We start from the raw sequence: 24,570 nt of genomic DNA, 5'->3' as shown, positions 1-24,570 counted from the left end.
AAAATGTGCTAATTTCACATGGCCACATAAATTGGCACGAAGATTGTAACATATATCATTTGAAAATTACATTAAGAGTACTATTAATCACAATTTAAAATATGAACATGTTAAAAATTTGATTAAATTTAACATGTGTCATATTAATTCGGACAAGAGAAATAACATATATTATTTAAAAATTACGTACTTGAAATACATTTTAAAAATATAATAAAAAATTAATTAATTCTCAAAATTTCCCATGTGCCACATAAATCATAATAATTAATAATTTAAATATTTTTAAAAATATTCAAAAAAGTTAATACACTCTCGAAATATCACATATGCCAAAAGATATTATTTGAAAAATACGTTCAAAATATAATAAAAATAATAGATAATAAACATTTAAAAATTTAATTGGCTCTTCTAATTTTATTTGTATCACATAAAAAAATAACTAAATTAATATATATTGAGCCCGGGCTCGTCCGGGCTTTTATATCTAATATATAATATATGTAGCTTGTGCCTATCATCTTACCCATGTTATATTGTGTTATTGATTTAAATATAATAATAACTTATTATTTAAGTTTCACACGATCGTGTGATATCGTTTAATGAATCATTAGATACTGACAAAAAAATTATTTTATTCATTTTTTCTTTTATTTATTATTTAATAATTATATTTCATTTTTTTATAGCATTTTCACCTTATATCATTCATATTATAAACGTATAATATTATGTGATAATGAAAAACAATACATAACCGCCATCCAAACAAACAAAATTTTAATAGAAACTGACTGTAATTTTCATAATAAAAATCTTATTAAAACAAATCATAATCGCCGTCAAAATAAAATAGTAATGAAAGCTGTGATCCCCGCAAAAGTTTTAGACATATTATAAAATAATATATAACGTTATTTAGATAAAATTTTGAACTAATTATAATTTATAATAAATTTAAATACATTATAAAACAATACGTAACGAGATGAAACAATACGTAACGAGAGAAAGTTTTAGTCGAAGCCGACTCTGATTTCCACGACAAAATCTGTTAGCCAAATCAAACCCCAATACTCTTTCATCGCTGATTTTTTTATACATTTTTTTTGGAAAAAATGGGTTCTTTGATGAAGGAGGAAACGATAGAAGAGGAATCAAAGGAAGCAATTTTGTATGTTAATGGAATTCGTCGAGTGTTACCTGATGGATTAGCCCATTTGACTCTTCTTGAATATCTTAGAGGTTAGTTTTTAAGCGTTTTGTGGGTTTTTTTTCTTGTCAGGAACAGTTTAAAATGAAAAAGGAACTAAGTTAGGCATTTGGCTATAGATTTTGGATCAAGAAATTTGATCAGATATTAAAAATTTGATCTTTAAGGCAGTTTTTGGGGAGAAATTTTACTTTTGTCCATAAAACTTCAATATGCATGTCCAGACAATATAAGCTTTTTGAAAATCATAAATTTAAAAGACTCAATTTTCAAGTTTTTGCTGAGCTGTATTTCTGTTTTGTTTCTATGGTAAATGTTTAATTTGGGTAATTTTTACTAGTGTAAATCTAAATACTGAGAGGACTATGCTTTCTCCAGCTAGGTATAATCTGTGGATTTCATATGTTTAGTATATTTTCGGGTTTGTTAACGTTCTCGCTGTTAATCTGTGCTTTATCCACTTCTGTGGCCTGGAAGAATTGCCATGTTAAAATCTGTCAAACAAATCCAATGGAGCTAGTATATAAAAACTCATTATATCAGATATAAAGAGAGGTTGAAAGAATAGTAGCTTTTTTAAAAAGTAGAGCACTGACCTTTGATTGAGTGATAGTAGTTGTGCATTACTAAAGACAGCTTGATATGTCTGCAGTCAAAAGATATCAACAGTAGAAAATGACGAGGAAGATTGAAAACGTGTTTGGCTAAGTTCTTATTGTAGAGAGTTTCGGTGTTTATCTAGCTTATAGGAGCAAAACAAGCGTTTTTGAACAGTAACAGAAGATATTTTTCAAAATTTCAAAAATTTCCAGAAGCATTTTTGGAAACTTGATCAAGCTTAAATTACTGTTTGAATATTGGTAAAGTAAATTTGATTAGGCGAATACAAATTATTACTATACAAAAATTAGAAAATATTTTCAAAGTTCAACAGATTTTTTTTAAAAAATTGATCAAACATGTGGTAAGCAGGAGCATGAGGAGTTCGCCTGCTTTTGAGAAAGTTGACCATGACCAAGGATGATAAGTAAAGTAACTTTAAAAGATTGGATCAAGAGGAGGAAGAATTAGTCAAAAACCTGAACAATAAATATATAAAAATTCTAAAAAAAAGATGTAGATAGTAGATATGTGTTATTGAGGGGATGACAGAAGTTTGTGAATAGTTCCTTATATTAAATAGTAATTATTAGTGAGTTAGCTAATGTTGACGTACCGGGATGACTTCCAACTGTTCAGTGACATGCAGTTGATTATATTTTCTGTAGTCTTAACTTCTGCTGGTGTTTGATCTGGTAAATCGGTGCAGGTTGGATCTTAAGACCTTTATTGTTTAATACATATATTTCATATATTCAACATTGAACAACCAATTACTTCCTTTTCTCACTTTTCTATTAATTAGACTTGGGCATCATCTGTTAATTCAATCTCCATTTTCATAAATGTTTGTGGCTTGCTGGCTGAGCAATCAATGTGTTTGTACGTACCCTTAAGTTATGCAGTTGTAAACATATAGTGTTAAAACTTTGTTGAGTCCATTTTTGAGTTGCTGCCAATCTGTACATTTATGCTGTTGTTGGTACTTTCTAATGAATATGTTTTATACATTGTCTTGAGAACTCACTACACCTTAGAGGCTATGTTGCCCAATACTTCAGGCATTTGTAGTTTTTATTTCTGTTTAGATGATTGATCTAGATTTTATCCTCTCAGTCTCTCTCTGATTCTGTTTGGTGGTTTATCTGAAGTGCTCTTTCTCTGTGGTTATACAGAAATAGGCCTGACAGGCACCAAGCTAGGCTGCGGTGAAGGTGGGTGTGGGGCATGCACTGTAATGGTTTCATTTTTTGATCAGAATCTGAAGAAATATGTGTGAGTCTCTTTCCATCTCTATCCATCTACCTCTCCAAGTCTCTGTGATATCTTCTTTTGGGGTGTGCGGGTTAATGCATGATTTAGTGGATAGCAATGAATTCGGCACTTGTTGCATTTGTATGGGTTACAATTTGTGCTGGATTGGTGTGATCCATGTGTTGATCTATGGGGTGTTTTTCTTCTGATTAGTTTTGTGATTACTCTGAGAGCTGTGATCTTTCTCGTTAGTTTTTGAATCCCCAAATAGTTACTTCCATTTTGTGTGGTAGGGAATGAGATTATTGATTTATCAGGCAGTAAAACATTCGCCTTTCTTCTGTCGCTCTTTGTACTATTTGTTTGTCTATTACTCAGCCATACATGAGCTGAGGAAGTCAGTTAGGTGGGTCTTGGGTAACTGTAGGAGGTACGTTTTTCGTTCCTGTAAACTTATGTCTGTTTGACATCTAAAGAAGTATGATAGATGTCAGGATGGATAGCAGATAGCTCTCCGCATAGTTCTAGAAGATGGCTGCTGATAGTAAAAACTTGAATAAATGTTCTTTATCCTCAATTGATTTTGTATCCTTCAACGAACGAAACAAGCTTTCTTTAGAATCGGGAAGGTGGAAAGTTTAGAGACCTTATCACTATGCATCTGTTCTGCAGACTAGTAACAGATTGTGAACCCTTTGGCAATGGCCTGACCGAATACAAGGTTAACCTAGAAGTCAGTTGGAAGGTTACTTGAAAATGAATAAAGCATCCATCTTTCTTGTGATTACTATGTGAATCCTTCGCAAGTACGTAAGCCCCATGCCCAAAAGAAAGCACCACCACAAGAAAAAATATGAGATCACTACTACCAAAACCTGAAATGAACAATTATCATGCTAGATATATAGTCTTCATTCTAGTATCCATTGAGCATGAGCTTTTTGTAACACTGCTAATCCTGGCTTTGAGATGATGTCTTATTCTGCTCTAAGTTCTCTGATTGGGGTGGTGGGAGTGGTGGTGATGTGAGTCTTTGGCAAATGTATTGGACTTGGGGAGTACAGAGAAACTAGTTGAAAAATGTTGATAATATAATTAAGTAATATAATGTGTGTTCTCTCTAACAACTTAGCTTTTAGATGAGATGGTAACACACTTCAACATGGTATTAGAGCAAGCAGAGGTTCTGGGATCGAACACCACCACCCATATCAAAAAGAATTTCCACGTGCTTGACCCATGGAAAAATTCAAGACGACACCTGTAACAGCTTAAGCTTTTAGATGAGATGGTCACACACTTCAACAAAGAACATGGTTAGTTATGGTTAGTTAAGATCTAAAAGAACAAAATCATAATAATTTATTAGCAAGCAATAAATTGGTAAACTTGAAGTCTGCTTGATTCAATTGGCCCCTGGTTTATCCCTCCAATTCAGTTAGTATATGACTATCAAAAATTTCCATAAATCATATTCAGTTTATAAAGTTGTATTTTCTCTATAGGCACCATGCAGTAAATGCATGCTTGGCTCCTCTATATTCTGTGGAAGGGATGCATGTCATCACAGTGGAGGGAATTGGGAACTGCAAAGCTGGGTTGCACCCAATTCAGGTACATTAGTTGGTTTCACATGTCCCATGATTTTCACATGGTATTTCAACATTATATGTTAATTCAAATAGTACCTTTTTATGGATCATGATGTATGCAACATTTTTGTAACTCCTCTGCTTTTCAACTACATTCTAAAGGAATCGTTGGCTCGCTCGCATGGTTCACAATGTGGATTCTGCACTCCTGGTTTCGTCATGTCCATGTATGCATTACTACGATCATCTAAAGAACAACCTACAGAAGAGCAAATTGAAGAAAGCCTTGCCGGAAATTTATGTCGATGTACTGGTTATAGGCCAATTGTTGACGCATTTAGGGTATTTGCAAAAACTAATAATGCTTTATACACCAACACATCTTTACAAGACATTAATACTGGTGAATTTATCTGTCCTTCAACGGGTAAGCCTTGTTCATGTGGGCCGAAGGCTGAAAATAGTGAAGAAACCATCAAACATAATTTAAGCAATGATTGTGACTGGAAGCCATTTTCTTACAATGAAACCGATGGAACCACATACACCAGCAAAGAACTTATTTTTCCCCCTGAACTTTTATTAAGGAAATTGACTTATTTAAGTTTGAGTGGATCGAATGGACGGAAGTGGTATAGGCCCATAAAACTTCAACATCTGTTGGATTTAAAAGCAAGATTTCCAGATGCCCGGTTTGTTGTTGGAAATACAGAGGTGGGAATTGAAGTCAGGCTTAAAGGTATTCACTATCCTGTATTAATATCTGTTGCACATGTTCCAGAACTTAACTATATAAGAGTTGAGGATGATGGCTTAGAAATAGGTGCTGGAGTTAAGTTGTCACAGCTTGTGGATGTATTAAAGAAGGTAAGAAATAACCGCCCTGAGTATGAAACATCATCATGTCGAGCTCTCATCGAGCAGATAAAGTGGTTTGCTGGAACACAAATACGAAACGTTGCATCAGTTGGTGGGAATATCTGCACTGCGAGCCCAATATCAGATCTGAACCCTCTTTGGATGGCAACAGGAGCTAAGTTTCAAATAATTGACTGCAAAGGAAATGTCAGAACATGTCTGGCAAAAGATTTCTTCCAGGGTTATCGTAAAGTGGATCTGACAAGCAGCGAAATTTTACTGTCAGTATCATTGCCTTGGAATAAGCCATTCGAGTTTGTGAAAGAATTTAAACAATCTCATAGGAGAGATGATGATATTGCCATCGTTAATGCTGGGATGCGTGTCTGCCTTGAAGAGAAGGACAAGAAATGGGTAGTTTCAGATGCTTTGATTGTATATGGTGGGGTTGCTCCACTTTCATTTGCTGCATCAAAAACTAGTGACTTCTTAATCGGGAAAAGTTGGAATAAAGAGCTGCTACAGGATTCTTTGAAAATTTTGGAGAAGGAAATTGTGCTGAAAGAAGATGCACCTGGTGGGATGGTTGAATTTCGGAAATCATTAACGTTTAGTTTCTTCTTCAAATTTTTCTTGTGGGTTTGCCATCAAATGGATGGACAGCCATTATTTCTTGAGAAAGTTCCAGCTTCGCAAATTTCAGCTGTAGATGCATCTCTTCGACCATCCGTTAGTTCAATTCAGGATTTTGAGATCAGGAGGCATGGTACTTCTGTGGGTTCCCCTGAAGTTCATATTTCATCAAGGCTTCAGGTAACAACATTCATATCTTGATCATTATGCAATATTTATTGATGTCTATTCCTGAACTGTTCAGATTTGGAAGATGATAATTCCACAAAATCCTAGATTGCATGTGGACAGACAAGAAGCAACTGCTAAATGCTTAAAGACTTCTTGACCTCCTAGCATGGCACTTATTCTTGTGCCGTAATTGACGTAAGGGCTGGAATGGCCTTTGTGCTAATGGAGTTCATGAACATAGCTAATCTTTTACTTCTGCAATTCTGATGAAGAACAAGCACTCAAAAGATACATTTGTTGTCGGTTCATGAAAAAGTGAATTTGGGTTTTTAGTTCCTTGCTCCTCCTCCTCCTTGTTGTATGTATTAGGGTTGAATCTGTACTAACAGGACACGGTGTCACTTTATACTTTCTCCAGTTTATATATTTTCTGGCTTGTGCAGGAGCGTATTTCTAGTGATGAACAACATTGGTTCCCTTTAAAATTCTTGGATCTAGTAACTAAATGGATTACTATATTAATATTAATTTCCAATCAACAACATTGGGTCCCTTTATTACTTCTAATTTTGATCTGGTACTCTCTCTTTTGAGAAGGAAGCTATTTCTATGATTGCAAAATCTGTAGTGTGCAGCTGTGTCTATGCATGGGAAATTGGAGCTTTTGAAAGTGTTTGACTATTTTGAGCTGGCATTTTGATGAAATAGCTGTCCTTATATTGGATCTGTTTGGCCAAAATTGCCACTTATATCTTTGGCTGATTAACTTGACCATTTTCAGGTTTCTGGAGAGGCCGAATATACAGATGATGCGCCAATGCCACCCAATAGTTTGCATGCTGCTCTGATATTGAGTAAAAAACCTCATGCTCGTATACTTTCAATAGATGATTCGGGAGCCAGATCCTCTCCTGGATTTGCAGGTATCTTTTTGGCTAAAGATGTACCTGGTAATAATATGATTGGACCAGTTGTTCACGATGAAGAACTTTTTGCCTCAGAGTTTGTTACTTCTGTGGGTCAGGTATGATGGTATACTGTGAGATGTTCTCTCCATGCACAAAATCTGTAAACTATATTAGGTTAATATTCAGAATAAACTGGCTTCTGTTGCAATGTTAAGTGGGGCAGACTTGTAATAAGATTTTGATGACTTTATAATTTGAACTGTTTTTTCATAGCTACCTATTATTGACTGCTTGTTTATTTGTAGGTTATCGGAGTGGTTGTAGCTGACACACATGAAAATGCAAAACTTGCTGCTAGAAAGGTTCACGTTGAGTATGAGGAGTTACCTGCAGTTCTATCGATAGAGGATGCTATACAGGCCAACAGTTATCATCCTAATACGGAAAGGTGTATGACAAAGGGTGATGTTGAACAGTGTTTCCGGTCAGGTCAATGTGACAGTATTATAGAAGGAGAAGTTAGAATAGGTGGTCAAGAACATTTCTATTTGGAGCCTCATGGCACTTTTTTATGGACAGTGGATAGTGGGAATGAGGTGCACATGATCTCATCTACCCAGGTACTACAAACATAAATCTAGCCATTCTCTCTTAGTTCCTCAAGTATATGTAGGTTTATAGGGCATTAATTTTGGTGTTGTATCTTTTTCTTCTTCTCGTGGTTTGCTTGTTTTGATGTAAGTGTTGATGTAATCATTGAAAGAAGTGGTAATAAGGGGATGTGCTAGCCATCTGCCAATAAGTTGCCAAAGCCTTGATCATATCATGGAACTCAATTCCAATTAATAAGTTGCTCTTACGCCCAAACTGCAATTGATGTTAGAGCTTTGTTTAGAAAAAACCATGTGTCCTGCATGTGTTTTCAATATTTGGAACTCTTAGATGACACATTTGACATTGATTGCCTTTTTATATGCTTATTTTGTGACTGCTATTGTTTTAAATTTTTGACACAAAAATCGCAAAGATTTGCAAAACTTAGTTTTAACTAGAAATACCAAAGCTAACCTCCTAAAGTTCTTAGCTTTGCTCTACATACTCTTTCTTCTCAGACTCACATAATATATATGTGATCAAACATAGTCATCTAACTTTGGTGTCAGTTTGAAAAAATCATGAGTTGTTTTCATGATCTGGGTTCTAGATAACTATTGGTTTCTTGAGATCAATATCATGCTGTTAGATGGGTTTAGTTCGACATGTCGATTAGGTCAATATCCAGTTTAAGATGCTACATCTCTGTAATTTTCTTGTTTGGAAAGGATGAATATATGTGCTAATTTGGTGTCCCAATCTTTGTCTATCTTGCAGTCTCCGCAGAAGCACCAGAAGTATGTCTCTCATGTTCTTGGTCTTCCAATGTCAAAAGTGGTTTGCAAGACCAAAAGGATAGGTGGGGGATTTGGAGGCAAGGAGACTAGGTCTGCTATGCTTGCTGCTGCTGTGGCTGTTCCATCATACCTGTTGGATCGTCCAGTGAAAATTATTCTTGATAGGGATATAGACATGATGATAATGGGGCAGCGACATAGCTTTCTTGGGAAGTACAAGGTAAATAGATGAGTTTATGATCATGTTATTCACAGCTAAACTCATTCTATGCAACATTTGGATGACATGGGAAAGCTTGTTTAACTCACTCACTTCTGCGGTGTTTATTGCTCAAGCATTTGTGGGGAACACATGATATTGTAGTTTAAATTTGAATTAGTGTAACTAGTATCCGTGAACAGATTTTTGTTATTTGAGTGTGTCGAATGTTTTGGGATGTGTCGAAATGGTAGATATTTCATAAATATGGTGATGAACAGATATGTACACTTTCTGATTTACTCTTAACACATTGAATTGTTAGGCTGCATAGACAGATAAACTCTTTAGTCATTATTTGCATAATGTTTTGGGATGTGTCGAAATGGTAGATATTTCATAAATATTGTGATGAACCGATATGTACACTTTCTGATTTACTCTAACACATTGAATTGTTAGGCTGCATAGACAGATAAACTCTTTAGTCATTATTTGCATAATGTTTTGGGATGTGTCGAAATGGTAGATATTTCATAAATATTGTGATGAACCGATATGTACACTTTCTGATTTACTCTAACACATTGAATTGTTAGGCTGCATAGACAGATAAACTCTTTAGCCATTCTTTGCATTGGATTTTGTAGTGAATCAATAACTACTGGAGAAAGTGGAGGCTACGAACTCGACAAGTTCTTTCCCAGCCTGTTGTGCTGTTTTTGTTACATGGACCAATCAGTATAATATTTAGATATAGATTGTTGGACTATATAAGCCTCAAGTGGAGGGAGCAGATATAGATTATTGGACTATATAAGCATCCTCAAGTGGAGGGATGATTGGAAGGGAAACATTTGGTTTTATTGGTTTTACTAATGTGTTTGGTAGGCATTGGTTTGCGTCATTTTCTGTTCTGATTTCCATTAGCAGTTTCTTTTTGAATATGGAGAAACAATGTTAACATTCTCTATTATTGTTAGGTTGGTTTTACAAATGCTGGGAAAGTGCTTGCCTTGGATCTTCATATCTACAATAATGCTGGAAATTCGTTAGACCTATCAGCCGCTGTACTCGAACGTTCTATGTTCCATTCGCACAATGTCTATGAAATACCAAATGTGAGGGTTAATGGAAAAGCATGTTTCACTAATTTTCCTAGTAATACAGCTTTTAGAGGATTTGGAGGCCCACAGGGTATGCTAATTGCTGAGAATTGGATAGAGAGGATTGCGGTGGAAGTTAACAAAAGCCCAGAAGAAATAAAGGTATGCCTCGTGTTTCTGATGATTGTCTGAATAGTCTATTTTCATAGGTGATGCATATCAGCAACTTCACCATTTTCACTTCCTCTAGTACTGTAGATGATGATGTATATGGATTGTTTTCTCATTTTTCATTTTTCCACCAGGAAATGAATTTCATCAGTGAAGGGTCAGTCTTGCACTATGGTCAAAAAGTTGAAGACTGTACCTTGGGGCGTCTCTGGGATGAACTGAAATCTTCTTGTGACTTCATTAATGCTCAAAATGAAGTTGAAACTTTCAATCGCCATAATCGATGGAAGAAGCGAGGTATTGCCATGGTGCCAACCAAATTTGGAATAGCTTTCACTTTTAAGTCTATGAACCAGGTACATTCTTTTTTTTTTCTGTACACCCTAAAGTTCCTAGTTAGGTCCATGTTCCTTTGGGTAGTGAGTAGTTTAATTATTGCCTTCATTCTACTCTGCTTTCAGAAATGATCTGCTAACCAGCCCAGGTGGCTGGATATATTTAAGCTATTTCTTTGGTACCTGTGAGCATGATAACAGCCGTTGGTTGACTTCTGTAATTGATTAAGTTTTCCACTTTCTTTTGAGATAAGGTTAAAAAGCATTCCATTTAGTGTGTAGGACCACAGGCTATTGCCCCCTTTCAAGATGTGATTAAAAAAATGAGACTCCTATTGATCACACATTTCTCATTCTTTCAAGCAATTTACAAAATGCAAGTGGTAGAGGTGAAGAGCACCTGAATAAGTTAGGATGTAGCTGTAAATTGTTCTACAGGAGATATAGGTTCATGTTCTTCAGAAACAACACCTTTTTCGTTGTTGATTGTTTCATAATTTTAGCTCTATGATAAGTTGTAATCCCAAAAGCTTAAGTTGGTTATTCACTGACTGATTGACTACAGGCAGGTGCTCTTGTTCAAGTTTACACAGATGGAACAGTGTTGGTCACTCATGGGGGTGTGGAGATGGGCCAAGGTTTACATACGAAAGTTGCTCAGATTGCTGCATCTTCCTTTAACATCCCTCTAAGTGCAGTATTCATTTCAGACACAAGTACCGACAAGGTATTGAGTGTGAGACGAATATCATTATATCATTGTTTGAAGCTTCTATTCTTCTATTGGTGAACAAACTGAAAGGATACTTCGGAATCACATGGCATAATTCTTGTTATATTCTAATATCAGCTGGGACGAGTTATCAAAAAATATTAGCTATGACGACAGAAAGGGTTAGGCATGTATTAGATGGCGATGAGAGAAAACGAGCTAAACCAGAAACTTAATAGCCAATAAAGGGAAGCCCGGTTCACTAAGCTCCTGATATGTGCAGGGTTCGGGGAAGGGACGGAGCACAAGGGTCTATTGTACACAACCTTACCTTGCATTTCTGCAAGAGGCTGTTTCCACAGCTCGAACCCGTGACCTACAGGTCACATGACAATAACTTTACCACTTATGCCAAGGCTCCCCTTCCATAATAACCAATATTAAAACTTGAATTTACTCAGTCTGTAAATGTTGAACTTAGATACTGCCTTCACTTGCTACCTAAAATAATTGAAACTGATCTCCCTCAGCCAAGCAGTGGTTTGCTTGGTTTGGGGTGTGTGTGTGTGGATATTTCTTCTAGCACATCATATTGTTTTATTCAATTTCCTTGTGTTGCATGTCAATTTTGTTTGCAGATTATGAAAAATATTGTTACCTGCCTCATCTAGTTTGCTTGCAAATCTAGGTACCTAATGCTTCACCAACAGCTGCTTCTGCAAGTTCTGACATGTATGGAGCTGCAGTATTGGATGCATGCGAGCAAATAAAAGCACGGATGGAGCCTATTGCATCCAAGTCTAACTTCAGCTCTTTTGAGGAGGTCTTTTCTTGTGCTGGCTTTTAAGTAATTTTTTTGATTTGATATCTGTTTTATTTCATTCCTAATCTGCCTGACTTGCTTGTCTATCATTTGAAATTTGTTTATGACTTATGTTTTGAGGAGGAAATGATAAAATACTCTACTTGTGAATTTCTCTAATTTAATGGGCGAATAAGTACAGTAAGTGATAATTAAATTAAAGAGCAAACATGGTGGGCTGTTCAAATCAGTTGTGGGTTGTGATCATCCCTATCATATTGTCTGTTTCGTTTTCCTTTACTCCTCTTTCCTTACTCCATTTTGCTTGATCCGTATCATACTCTCTTTTTCTTCTTATGGAATACTACCTCTAATGTGACCTCATTTTTCAGATAAAAAGGGATATATGCATCCCTGATACACCTTCTTTTCTCACCTTCAAATTATTTTGATTGTAACCACCAAATGATGGTTTCCTCCTACAGTAACTCCTTGTGTGAAATTCACGCTTCTTCAGGGTTAGGCACCAATTGTGAAGAAGATGATAAGGCGTATATCATTTGGAAGAAGATATTTTATCTTTGAAGTTCATCCGAGTATTGAAGACCTTATGTTTCTGTTGTCTTTTTTCTTTTACCTGACTAAGTTGAGTCTGAGAATTTCAAGGAAGAGAAACTAGCGATCAGTAGATATGCACTTTAATGAAAAGAAGGGATGCAAATGCCACATGCTCTGGAAGGAGGTACTAAGCTCTAGGCATTATTAGTCTACAGTGCATGCATCTGGCATGTGTCCAAGCATAGCTTTGCATGGGCTAGTGTTTGACCAGGCTTATTGCCTATTTCCTTATAATTGAAGGAATTAAGGACAAGGAAAAAGAGTCTAAGGAGTTACATGAGTGTAGAAAACGTACAAGGATATATGAATAATTACAAGTGGTGCTTACTGCTTACAGCTTTTTCAGAACCATGGGAGGTCCAATAGAAGTCCTTATATTAAAAACAACAAATTATGTAGTGGCCTTAGATGAATATTCGTTAGGTGGTAAGCTAAGAAAGGAAGGTGGAAATAATTCAATGTCAGAAGAGAACAAAACGTTAAATGGTAAGAAGTCTATGCAAAGGTATGACCTCCCCTCCTTCCCACCAAAAACCAAAAGAGAGTTAAGACGTTGACTACGTATATTGCTTTCAAGTTCTTAAATAACTGTACCTCCTGCACTTGAAGTCAAAGTTTAGTTTTGCCACCATGAAAATGGAGGTACATAGTAACAGAAGAAGAAGGGACTTGTCCATCTAGGAGGATACACAACGTTTTGCATAAGATGCAACGATTATGGCAGCAGATGAAACACTTAGCAACATGGGCATGTAGCAAGAGAGTGGGACGTGAATCATGACATTCCTAGTTACAAGATTATTGGAAGGCTGGATCAATGAGTGACTTTCTCAAAGCTCAACTTTTAAAGAAGAAAAGTATTTTCACCTCACCCGTCTGCTTTATTCCTTCAATTATGTGTACACCTCTGCCTGTAGCAAGACCACATGTTCAGTATATTCATAATTCATCGTAATCTTGGGAATTGAAACATTAAATTAGAAGAAACTCAAAAAAGGCCGAGTATCTGCAAAAGAGAATTTGTAATAGATTTTTTTGCAATGGAACGGTAAGGTTTTCTTCATGGTTTATTTCATTTCCCGAGCAAAGCTCATTACCTTTCTGTGGCATATTGTTCCATAATTTCACTGTATATAATATCTTGTTCAGATTGATAACACCGCAAGTATTTTGTATCTTCCCTCATGGTCCATTGTAAACCTTTATTATATGTCTTATATTTTATTTGTACCTCAAAACTGACTCTGAAACATTGCACTTTGTCTTTTTCTATAGCACTGTTATGATAATAGAAAAACAATTAACTGCTGACTTGATGTCTTGTTTTCTGACTAAATATCAGCTTGTCAGTGCGTGCTACTTCGAGAGAATAGACCTTTCTGCTCATGGGTTCTACATCACACCTGATATTGACTTTGACTGGAAATCTGGAAAAGGCAGTCCATTTAGGTACTTCACCTATGGTGCTGCATTTTCCGAAGTTGAAATTGACACATTGACGGGCGATTTCCATACTAGGAGAGCAGACGTTATCCTAGACCTTGGATTCTCCCTCAACCCAGCGATTGATGTTGGACAGGTCATTGCTGCCCTCTCGTATAGATATTGAATTTTCAATTGTTTATCTGGCCTGCTTATCTCCATTTCCTTGAATTGAAGTTCGCCAATTGTTTAGTATTCCATTTCTTGAATTGAAGTTCGCCAATTGTTTAGTATTCCATTTCTTGAATTGAAGTTCGCCAATTGTTTAGTATTGAACTCAATAGGGCACACTCCAAATGTTCTTCTTTTTGTTTATTTTTCTTATTCTAAATATTCACATATTAACAAGGGTGACCTGCATATATTATGTCAAATGCCATTACTTCCCAGTTGCAGACTTGCTTCTAATTGTCTAAATTCTGGAAGAGATAGAAACACTACCACATTTGGAGATGGGCTGGATCTCGTATCTTTCGATCTGAAATGGACCTTTGCATTCTATATACAGATAGAAGGAGCATTTCTACAGGGTCTTGGATGGGTAGCACTGGAAGAGCTGAAGTGGGGCGATAAAGCACACAAGTGGATTCCACCTGGGTGCTTGCTCACATGTGGACCTGGAAATTACAAGCTTCCGTCTTTGAATGATATGCCGTTCAAATTTAATGTCTCTCTTCTGAAAGTAAGTCTCACCACCATCTCCTCCTTGATATTTAGGTGTGTCTAGATATTCATTGTTTGCTGAGTACCTCTAAGCCATTGTTAGTAAATTCCTTCCTTTGTATTCCATAAAGTTTGGTTCAGCATACAGCTGATTTATACTATGTCTTAAACTGCTTATATCTTTACAATCTGCTTGAACATTTGGCAACAGAATGCTCCAAACACCAAGGCTATTCATTCATCTAAAGCAGTTGGGGAACCACCCTTCTTTCTTGCCTCTGCTGTCTTTTTCGCCATCAAGAACGCCATAAAATCTGCACGGATGGAAGCTGGTTACAACGACTGGTTCCCTCTTGATAATCCAGCCACTCCAGAGCGTATTCGAATGGCTTGCACTGATGAATTTACAAAATTACTTGTGAATTCTGATTTTCGGCCAAAGCTAAGTGTTTGATGGTTGTACCACTTGTACTGAATAGGTGAAGTATTAGAGCTTCATATGATATACCTTCTGTCCATTTTCCTGTTACATGTTAAATATAAGTCATATGAATTTTAAGGGTTTTTCTTTCATACCTATTTAAACTCGATTAATAATTCAAATAAATAAAACTTGAATTTTCTTTTAATACTTGCTACTTGTTTGTTTTTCCTTATTTATAATCTTGACAAACCGCTAGCAGTTTTTTCTTTTGGTCGAAAAACTCTTTGACTCATTTTAATTTTAACTTATTTGTCTAATTTTAACTTTTGAATGTGGTCGTCGTAAACTAAGAATATTTTTTTTTAACACAAAGGAAGGGGGAGTCTATAGATTCATCCTTCTCTAAGTTTCATGCTTCAGTTGGCTAAAAAATATTATGTTTTATCAAAAACAAAAAAAGAGGACACAAGTAACCTTCCACAACTCAGAAATTTTGAACACAAATTTTCTACTTTATAATTTTTCCATGAAGGGATAAATATTAATGAACTTTTAAAGCCGTCCTTGGAAGTTCTTCATGGATATATTATGTACAACAAGAAATCAAATAAAATTTGCAAAATGTTAGCTCCATTTGCCCTCAAGGTTTTATGTTTGACTTCATCTCATATTATTCTTTGTCACTATTGAAGAACAAGTCTACTTCCTAACTAGCTAGGGGCCAAAAAAAATGACTAAATAAATTTACCAAAATTTCATGACAACTATATAAAAGGGACTTTCTTCATTTTTATGTTCATCAATTTCATCTCATTCTCTTCATACCTCTAAGAAATATGGCTTCTTCTTTGCCACATCTTGTATGGTTTGTGGCTATACTTTTGATATCCAATAGTGTAGAAGCAAGTCATAAACCTTATTCATGGAGAAAATACTATAGTTACAAGTCAGCACCAACGTCTACGCCTAACCCTGACAAGTCACCAGGTCAATCATCTCCATCACCACAACTATCATCCTCAGATTATTACATTTCTAGTCCACCATCACCTTTAGGGTGGTTCTCTCCTCAACCCTCACTAGTGCCTTCACCTACACCAACCTCATCACCACTATCGCCGTCTCCAAATGATTTTAGTTCCCCTCCCTCACCTTCAAAATGGGCATGGGAACCATCTCCTAGTTATACGATATCTCCTCAATCATCGACTGTACTTACACCTTCTAATCCTGACCAGTCTCCACCATCACCTACAGAATGGTTCTCTCCTCGAGCTTCCCCAGTGCCTTCACCAGCTATATTATCACTATCACCATCACCCTCACCTTCAAGATGGGCCCCATCCCCATATTCCTATTCATGGGAACCATCTCCTAGTTATACGACATCTCCTCAATCATCGCCTGTACTTGCACCATCTAATCCTGACCAGTCCCCGCCATCACCTATAGAATGGTTCTCTCCTCGACCTTCCCAAGTGCCTTCACCGGCTATATCGGCACTATCACCATCACCCTCACCTTCAAGATGGGCCCCATCCCCATATTCCTATTCATGGGAACCATCTCCTAGTTATACGACATCTCCTCAATCATCGCCTGTACTTGCACCATCTAATCCTGACCAGTCCCCACCATCACCTATCCAATGGTTCTCTCCTCGACCTTCCCCAGTGCCTTCAACAGTTACATCACCACTATCACCATCACCTTATGATAACAGTTCACCACCCTCGCCTTCAGAATGGGCACCATCTCCTCAGTCATCGGTTGTACCTGTACCTGCACCTGCACCTTTGTATTCACCACCACCATACTACTATAAATCTACACCTCCTCCATCACCATCTCCCCCTCCTCCTTATTACTATAACTCTCCTCCCCCACCATCACCTTCTCCTCCTCCTCCATACGTTTACAAGTCACCACCACCACCATCTTCACCTCCACCTCCTCCATATTACTACAATTCACCACCGCCACCATCTCCATCCCCTCCTCCTCCATATTACTACAATTCACCACCACCTCCATCTTACTAAAAAAATTCACATTATTTTTTCATCTCTCTTCTCCTATTCCATATCAATATCATTACCACATATCCTCATTTCTATAAGTTACACTCTATACATCTTTTGTGACTTTTGTCACAAACCATATGGAACATATATCCATCTGCAGGCTAAGAGGAATTAGCTCGAGAAAGAAACCCACTTCAGCAATTCACTTTTATTTGTCCAACAGATCATGTTTTATTTTAATATTAATATGTATCCTCTCACTTTGTTAGAATGAGATGAAAAGAAATTATGAAATGGTCTTTTTGTTCTTTTGAGTTTGGAGTTTTCTCAATATCACAATGGTTATTGATAACAAGAATCAGGATAACATAACTTAATTAAACAAATTTAAGAACCCCTTAACTAAATCAGCACAGTTAAAATTCTAGATTTTGTCTTAGACTAATGTATGAACCTAACACAAGTTCAACAATGTATGTCCATCAAAGAGATAGTTTTGCTATCTTTCTTTATTTTACATTAGGGGTTGTTCGGTATAAAAGAAAATTTTCAGTTCTCCTATGTTCGATTGGTCAAATGTTTTCTCTACGAAAACAAGTTCCATAAAAATAAGGATCATTGATATTGGAGAGTCATTAGTTAAGAATATAAAGTACATCTATTCATTTGTAAATAGTTACTAATTAAAAAAATCATTTAAAAACAAAATCGTTTGAAACAAGAAAACACTATTCGTACCACAATAAGGGAAACCATTCTTGAGCAGTTAATAGGATTGTAAAAGAGTTCTAGTCCTATGCTGCAATTTGTTACAAACTACAACATTGTTAGATAATATAATTTTTTATTTGTGGCATATCGTCAGTTTCCTATCAGCAGAATACATAGGGGCAATGTTTCCCAATGTTGCTCGAATTTTTCAAAAATGTTCATGGGTGTGCTGGATCCTCCGAAAGTAGCAGCAACATATTTTGAGAGTCTGCACAATATAGGACTGCTCTGTTTCCTATACTCTCATACCAGATCAATCTGCCCACTCTCCACAAGTGGCTTTATAGACTTGTAAGGTAGAGCATACAAATCATTGGCTTCAATGTTCACTGGTTCTTCCCCACTATCATAAAAGAAAATTAATGGAAGTCGAGAACTGAAAATAATCAGGCAGGAGTCTTAAGAAAAATGAGAATGAAGTAAAGAAGATTACCTATCATCAAGCTGAAAAGATCCTAAAAACTTCTTGCTTCTGCAGATGACATATTGATCTAGCTGCGGCTCAGGAACTAAGTGCATACAAGAAGACAAACTGTAGTTTCAGTACAAATGCAAATCCCGAAAGTCTTTATATTTAAGATGTCTAAATGCAGGAAAAAATGAAGAAACATACAGATAGCAAGAGTGCAAGCGATTATATCATGCCTTAAACAAACTCACAATCAGGTTGCAGATTTGGCAATTGATTAGAGAATTTAAATTGCTAACAGAGGAAAGGGCTTGAACAATTTCAACTAACTTGAACAGTTTTTGGCAAGCTTACCCATGTCATCTGCCAAACTTAGTGAAGATTGCTTCAAGTGGGACTTGAAGCCATGAGGCAACTTTGAGAGAACAGATTGATCTAGATGTTGCTCCGTGTCGTCAATACACCTAATCATCCCAGTAATTAGCATTATAAACTTGGTAAGCATTGAACACTCAGAATTAAGAGAAACAGCTTTACCTTTCAGCAAATTTCTGCTCTTGTTTAGAGAGACGATTCCATAAGTCAGTATTTTTTTGTATGTGAAATGCATAATTTTCGATCTGCAGTCAAACATTAATATGAATGAATGAAGATGGGATAAGGTGCAGGGCCACAGCAAGAGATGAGATCCGATGACACTCAACAGATCATGCTTTAAAGACACTACTGGTAACTTCAAGAACTATAGCTCTTTCCGGATATGAATTTCACCTAAATCAAATACATAATAAGATACTATAATTCAAGGCTACCTTTTGGAGACGGGTTCTTAAGTATGATCTTAATAGAAATAGAGTTCTATCGAGGTCCATCTGGTAAAGAGATAAAGTGAGTGGATCAACACCATTTTTTGAAAATTCCTCTACTGTTTCTTCCTGAAGAGTAAAGACTAAGTAGAATTAGCATGCAATAGATTGTAAACCATGAAACTGCATAAATGAATAACGAGTAGCATAAGTCGAGGAACAAAAGCAAATATTAGATTCATATAAATGAACAATACACCACAGCATAAAATGGAACTTTTGGCATCATCAAATGAAATGTAGATTTGGAGTGTCGGAGGAGTTTTACATTCCACTTCGTTAAATATGAAATTAACAGATGTCGTACACCAAAAATGAAGATACGGATTACAATCCATTACTTAGCAGTAACAACACACGTTATGATAATCTTTGTTTGGATGAGAGCACAACAGCTTTTCCATTCAGATAGCACACAGTTTTAGCTTTCAACTAATAACTTCATTTCTGATTTACCAAACACAGCTGTGTCCTTTAACTTAGAATCTCATGGAAGTCATACTCCAATAAGAATTTTAACAGCAAACACTTCACCTAATAGCAGACAAAGTGCACACAGATGCTGGAATTAAATTTTGTTAGGCAATAATTGAATAAATTGTTCAGTGTATTTTTTTCTGCCAGAAATAAGTTTGTCTATCTAAAAAGTTTAATCTCATCCTTTTAAGCTGAACTGGAAGCTTCAGTTGCATCCTGCTAGAGTCTTGGACAAAACAATTTTTTTCGTTTTTCTGTCGTATAGTCCCTTCATATATACACTTCTGAAATGATGACATCAACTAGTAATTCTCAACCTGCTGAGCCATATATCCACCACATAATGCCCAAGAAAGCATAAGTCTTAACACAAAACAAATATTAAAATGGAAAGGAATTCTAATGCAACATAAGGTGAACGCCGATGTTAAAAAAATAAATAGACAAATATCCCAGGTACAAATTTAAGAGGCCTAAATATATGAAATGTGCATACCATCAATTGAATTTGTTCTCTGGATCTTTGAACCAAAGCAGTCTCATGTTGAAGAATTTCAGGAGCAGCCTTTTCATTCCGCCATGCTCGTTTTAAGAGCTCTGCATCAGTCGTTGAAAGTAAAGACTCATAATCATCGTCCACCCCAGCTGAATATCCAGATGCATCACCTGAATCCATTGTCAACCCGATACTCTCTCTCTCTCTACTTTTTTTCTTCGCCAAAGATTGAAGCTTTTTCTCAAGTATAACAAATCTTGAGAGCTCAAACTATGATCAGGAAACAACAAAATTTAGATATGAGAAATAGTAACTGGGCAATCAATGTATTTTTCTTCTCTCCATCACATTAAGGTTCAACACAAGAAATTCAGAAAAACATTGGCTAGAAATATCAAGATAAGATGAGCATTTTCTCCGTAAATATCATGATGAAACAAAGAGATGTCAAAAATAGGACTTTTGTCCAGAATACACTATGACTGAAACATAGATTGTTCCCCATTTCAGAAACTTTCAGTTGAAACATGAAGCTACCTACACATCCAAACATTATTTCAGAAAACCCATATCAGAAAAGAAAAGCACTCATCTCAAAGGTTTCCCCCCAAAGGGGAAAACAACTAGCAATAGGCAATATCAAAAAGTTGTAAAACAAAACTATAAACTACAATATAAGATTCTAAATGATGATTTGATACACCCTAAAATATAGCGCAATATTTCGGAAAAGGTTAGAAATTTAAAACAATTTATGTTTTTAGGCTTGCCCTTCTTGTAATTCTCCACTAATGTAGGTCACTTGGCTTAGGATCGAAATACGGGTTTATGAAGGATGTAAATAATTGTAACGTAGGCTTCGGCATGGTAGGATATATATGGATAAAAGTAGCTCAAAATTCCCTTAAGCTCCACAAATACTTGAACTAGTAAGACCTTTCTTCATTTCCTTTATTTACAAGATGTACCCAACATTTCCCTTATCTTCCAACGCTCGATAATGCCCAATTTTCAAGCATACTTTTCTTTTTCTTCCTTTCTTCAATTCTTTCTCTTCTCTTATTTAGTAGCACAAATACCTCTTCTTGTCAAGCTTTTGATTCTTTTTCTCAAGCCTCAGCTCAATCACTTCACCACAATTCAAAAGACCTCCAAACTTAGAATCATGTCCAAGTTTTGAAGTGCTCAAGAGTCAAGGGAATAGGGTATAAATGATAAAAACAAAATAAATGCAGGATTAAGGGGGGGAAAACCCAGAAAGCCATAGAAACAAATAGCAACCAACTAAATCCCCCATCCCACACATAAATAAATACCACGCAAGGTGACAAGGAAGTCCCCTCGACAGTGCACGGGTCACCACCACAGCAGATGGAGCATCAGATTGATTCCATACATTGACTCTGTCATTCTCTCATCAACATTCTAGTCCACATTGTTGTCTTTCAAAGGGAAATTAACAAACAATTGACATGTCCCACTTTGTATTTTCAAAATAGCACTAACACAATGAATTCATCCTCCATGCAGCTCTTCAGAAACAACACTTAAAACACCAAAGATAGTCACTTATCCAGGCCATTATCGTAATCCTACTTAATTCACCAATGCATTTTTTTAATTCACAACCCTAGCCTAGTTATAAGTCAATGCCAAAGGGACTCTTCACGTCAGTTACCAGAAACTTTCATCTCGACTACACAGACACAATACTCTACAAGCCTGCCTAGACCACCCCACAATTGCTTATGTAGCTCATTTTTCAGTCAGGTGATTCATCAAACAGCTTATGTGTACAGCTGAAACCCTAATTCGTTCATGTAACCTCACAATTTTGTAGGGAATTGTAATTATAGCTCAATAACCACAATTGCAATAACATTCAACAATTCTCAACGAACAATTTGAACATGACAATCAACAATCACAACCAAGTAAGATCTACTTTTACATAACGAGCTAGAGAGAGAAAGTAATTCGAGAGAGAGAGAGAGAAGAGATACTTACCTAAACACACAGAGCAATGGCGAGAGAGAGATTGAACTCACTTGAGTGAAAGTGACAAATTTGAAGGTATTTTTTTGTGTTATTTCTAATGTGTTTAAAAATATTTTTTCATCCAATAATAAATTTGATTTAATAGATGGATAAGAATATTTTACAATAATTATTACAATCATCATGAAATAAAATTGAAAAAAAAAAAACACAATAATACTTGGGATAATTATTTCATTGACCATGTTTTACATATATTACCTAGTTTGAGTTTAACTAATACATTGTGATTAATTGTGTATATTTGATATATTATTGCACAATTTTATGTAGTAAAATCAATAAAAACAAGGAAAACTTGCATAAATATATAATAATAAAAAAATATTTACTATTTATAGCAATAATTTTTTTTCACTTAATCACTTTTAATTCATTTATAATACAAGTTTAATACATATTACAAAGAATAATTTATTATTCACATATAATACAAATTTTAATGATGAATAATACATTTATCATATATTTTAATACACTTATAATACAATGTGACAATCTTTTACCAAACAAACATGATATATTTCAAAAAACAATTATAATTCATATATATTGCATACATCATTCACTTTTAATACATATTACAGATTTAACAAAGTATAAATGATAATAAACAAAAAATATCGCTAAAATCAGTAATTGTTTTTTAAAATATATTAATTTATGTAATTTTTCCTAAAAACAATGATTTATCTATGTTTTGTACTTAATATTTATTCAAAAAAAAATACCGATTTACCTTATCATCACCAGCATTTTAAAAAACGTTTATGTGTGATATATATCATTTATGTTATTATTGGGGCATAGTTATTTGTTGTAATTTTTTTTTACTTGATATGTATTATATATATATACACTATACATGTGTTTTAGAAAGGATATTGATATATAAAACTTAATTTTAATTAATAAATGATAATTGATGATAAAATGAGTAGTACATAACAACAATATACAGTAAAAATTTGATCTTGTTCAAAATATTAACTTGGAAAGTTGGTCAACACACCATAAAAATGAAAAAAGAAAAATTGGATAGACCTCAAATAGTTAAGTTATTTTCCTAATTAACAAAATTAGGGGGGGATCATTAATCTCTATATAAAGCTAATTACTAACTCAATATATAAGATGAAAAATTCTACCAAAAATCATATTATTTTTTCTCTCATGGAAGACAAAAGTCAAATTGTTTGTGACCAATTACCCCAAACATCTCTTAGTGATTTTGATACTCCCAAATTAAAAACTAGAAAAAGAAACAAGTATGCAATTGCTTGTTCTTTTCTTGCTTCTTTGTCATCCATCTTGCTTGGTTATGGTAATAATTCTTTTCCCTAAGAGTTTTTTCATCTGATTCACATATCAGTTAACATATAGTTTTATATGCATTACGTTTGACTAAATAAATTTAACTTGTGAGAATATTTGATAAGACATTTATGTATCTTTAAGTAACAAACAGAAATCCGATAACAACATAAAAAAAAACAAATAAAGTTTACACTTCAGATTATTGCGACTCGTTCATATAATATTGGTTTAAACTTGAAAAATGAGTATCTATGAAAAGAATATTTGAATGTTAGAATTATATTTTGACACATAATAAAAAGGATTCACACATGAGATGTCCATCTTTTTTCATATTCAAGCTAAAACAAACACACATGTGACTAGAACATGAGATGTAATATTTTTTTGTTAAAAAAAAAAGAAAATAAATTAAAGCGGTACTTAAAAGAAAAAATAGTAAACATATACGCAAAAAAACTATAACAATAATAAAAAGGTGTAATCACCTAAACATAATAAATTCAGATAAAATGAAATAATCAAAAGCCAAAGACTACATGAATATTAGACTAATACTACAACTGAAACGGTGCTCTATACCACTATCAAGCCAAATACATAAATAGGCTAATGTAATCAACTTATATTTTTCTTTTTTCGCTTATTATCAATACTAGTATGTTTTCTGAGTTGTCCCTCATTAAAATGATTGTAATAGGTGTTGAGTGACTAGCGTCTCACTCCTTACTAAATGTTTTTACAGAGAACTCAAGTGACATTGGAGAAGATTCCATTAATTAGAGAATGTGGATTGATAGTGTAAAGTGAGTCTCGCATTGCTTCGCGTGATAAGAGACATACTCTTAGAGTCACTTCATTTGTCATTTCTTTTATTTGAGTCATGATTATTCCTTCACTAGTATTTGGACACGCACGTTGCGCGTGTACCCCTTTCCAGTGAGCATAAGTATTTTTAAAAATTGCATCAATATATAATAAATATATTCAAAAATCAATGACATCCAATATCTA

General features: G+C 35.0%; 3 protein-coding genes across 4 annotated transcripts; 2 read left to right on the top strand and 1 right to left on the bottom strand.

Moving 5' to 3' along the window:
- Positions 1 to 999: 999 nt before the first annotated feature.
- LOC107004608 (xanthine dehydrogenase 1-like) lies at positions 1,000 to 15,336 on the top strand. 2 transcript variants are annotated; one of them, XM_015202874.2, is made up of 14 exons: positions 1,125 to 1,251; positions 2,995 to 3,094; positions 4,579 to 4,687; positions 4,828 to 6,336; positions 7,109 to 7,351; positions 7,541 to 7,855; positions 8,607 to 8,846; positions 9,809 to 10,093; positions 10,237 to 10,458; positions 11,003 to 11,164; positions 11,838 to 11,972; positions 13,912 to 14,148; positions 14,560 to 14,733; positions 14,926 to 15,336. In XM_015202874.2, exons 1-14 carry the CDS (start codon positions 1,125 to 1,127, stop codon positions 15,166 to 15,168), a joined length of 4,101 nt encoding a protein of 1,366 aa, XP_015058360.1. In that variant the 3' UTR covers positions 15,169 to 15,336. The 2 variants fall into 2 exon arrangements, with proteins under 2 accessions (XP_027768479.1, XP_015058360.1); XM_027912678.1 differs by lacking the exons at positions 14,560 to 14,733; positions 14,926 to 15,336 and having other exon boundaries at positions 1,000 to 1,251; positions 11,838 to 11,996; positions 13,912 to 14,024.
- A 638-nt stretch (positions 15,337 to 15,974) lies between these two features.
- LOC107004030 (extensin-2-like) lies at positions 15,975 to 17,180 on the top strand. Its single transcript, XM_015202250.1, has one exon. The coding sequence runs from the start codon at positions 15,975 to 15,977 to the stop codon at positions 17,178 to 17,180; it is 1,206 nt and encodes a 401-aa protein (XP_015057736.1).
- A 643-nt stretch (positions 17,181 to 17,823) lies between these two features.
- Positions 17,824 to 22,300, bottom strand: LOC107003045 (DNA replication complex GINS protein SLD5). Its single transcript, XM_015201287.2, has 7 exons — positions 22,189 to 22,300; positions 20,182 to 20,451; positions 19,155 to 19,277; positions 18,880 to 18,962; positions 18,697 to 18,806; positions 18,367 to 18,442; positions 17,824 to 18,276 (listed from the first exon to the last, which is right to left on the bottom strand). The coding sequence occupies exons 2-7, from the start codon at positions 20,359 to 20,361 to the stop codon at positions 18,177 to 18,179; spliced, it is 672 nt and encodes a 223-aa protein (XP_015056773.1). The 5' UTR covers positions 20,362 to 20,451; positions 22,189 to 22,300; the 3' UTR covers positions 17,824 to 18,176.
- Between the last annotated feature and the right edge of the window lie 2,270 nt (positions 22,301 to 24,570).

The sequence above is a fragment of the Solanum pennellii genome, chromosome 11 (assembly GCF_001406875.1).
Source record: "Solanum pennellii chromosome 11, SPENNV200".
In the NCBI taxonomy this organism is placed as follows: Eukaryota; Viridiplantae; Streptophyta; class Magnoliopsida; order Solanales; family Solanaceae; genus Solanum; species Solanum pennellii.
This window is presented reverse-complemented; position numbering and strand designations above follow the sequence as displayed.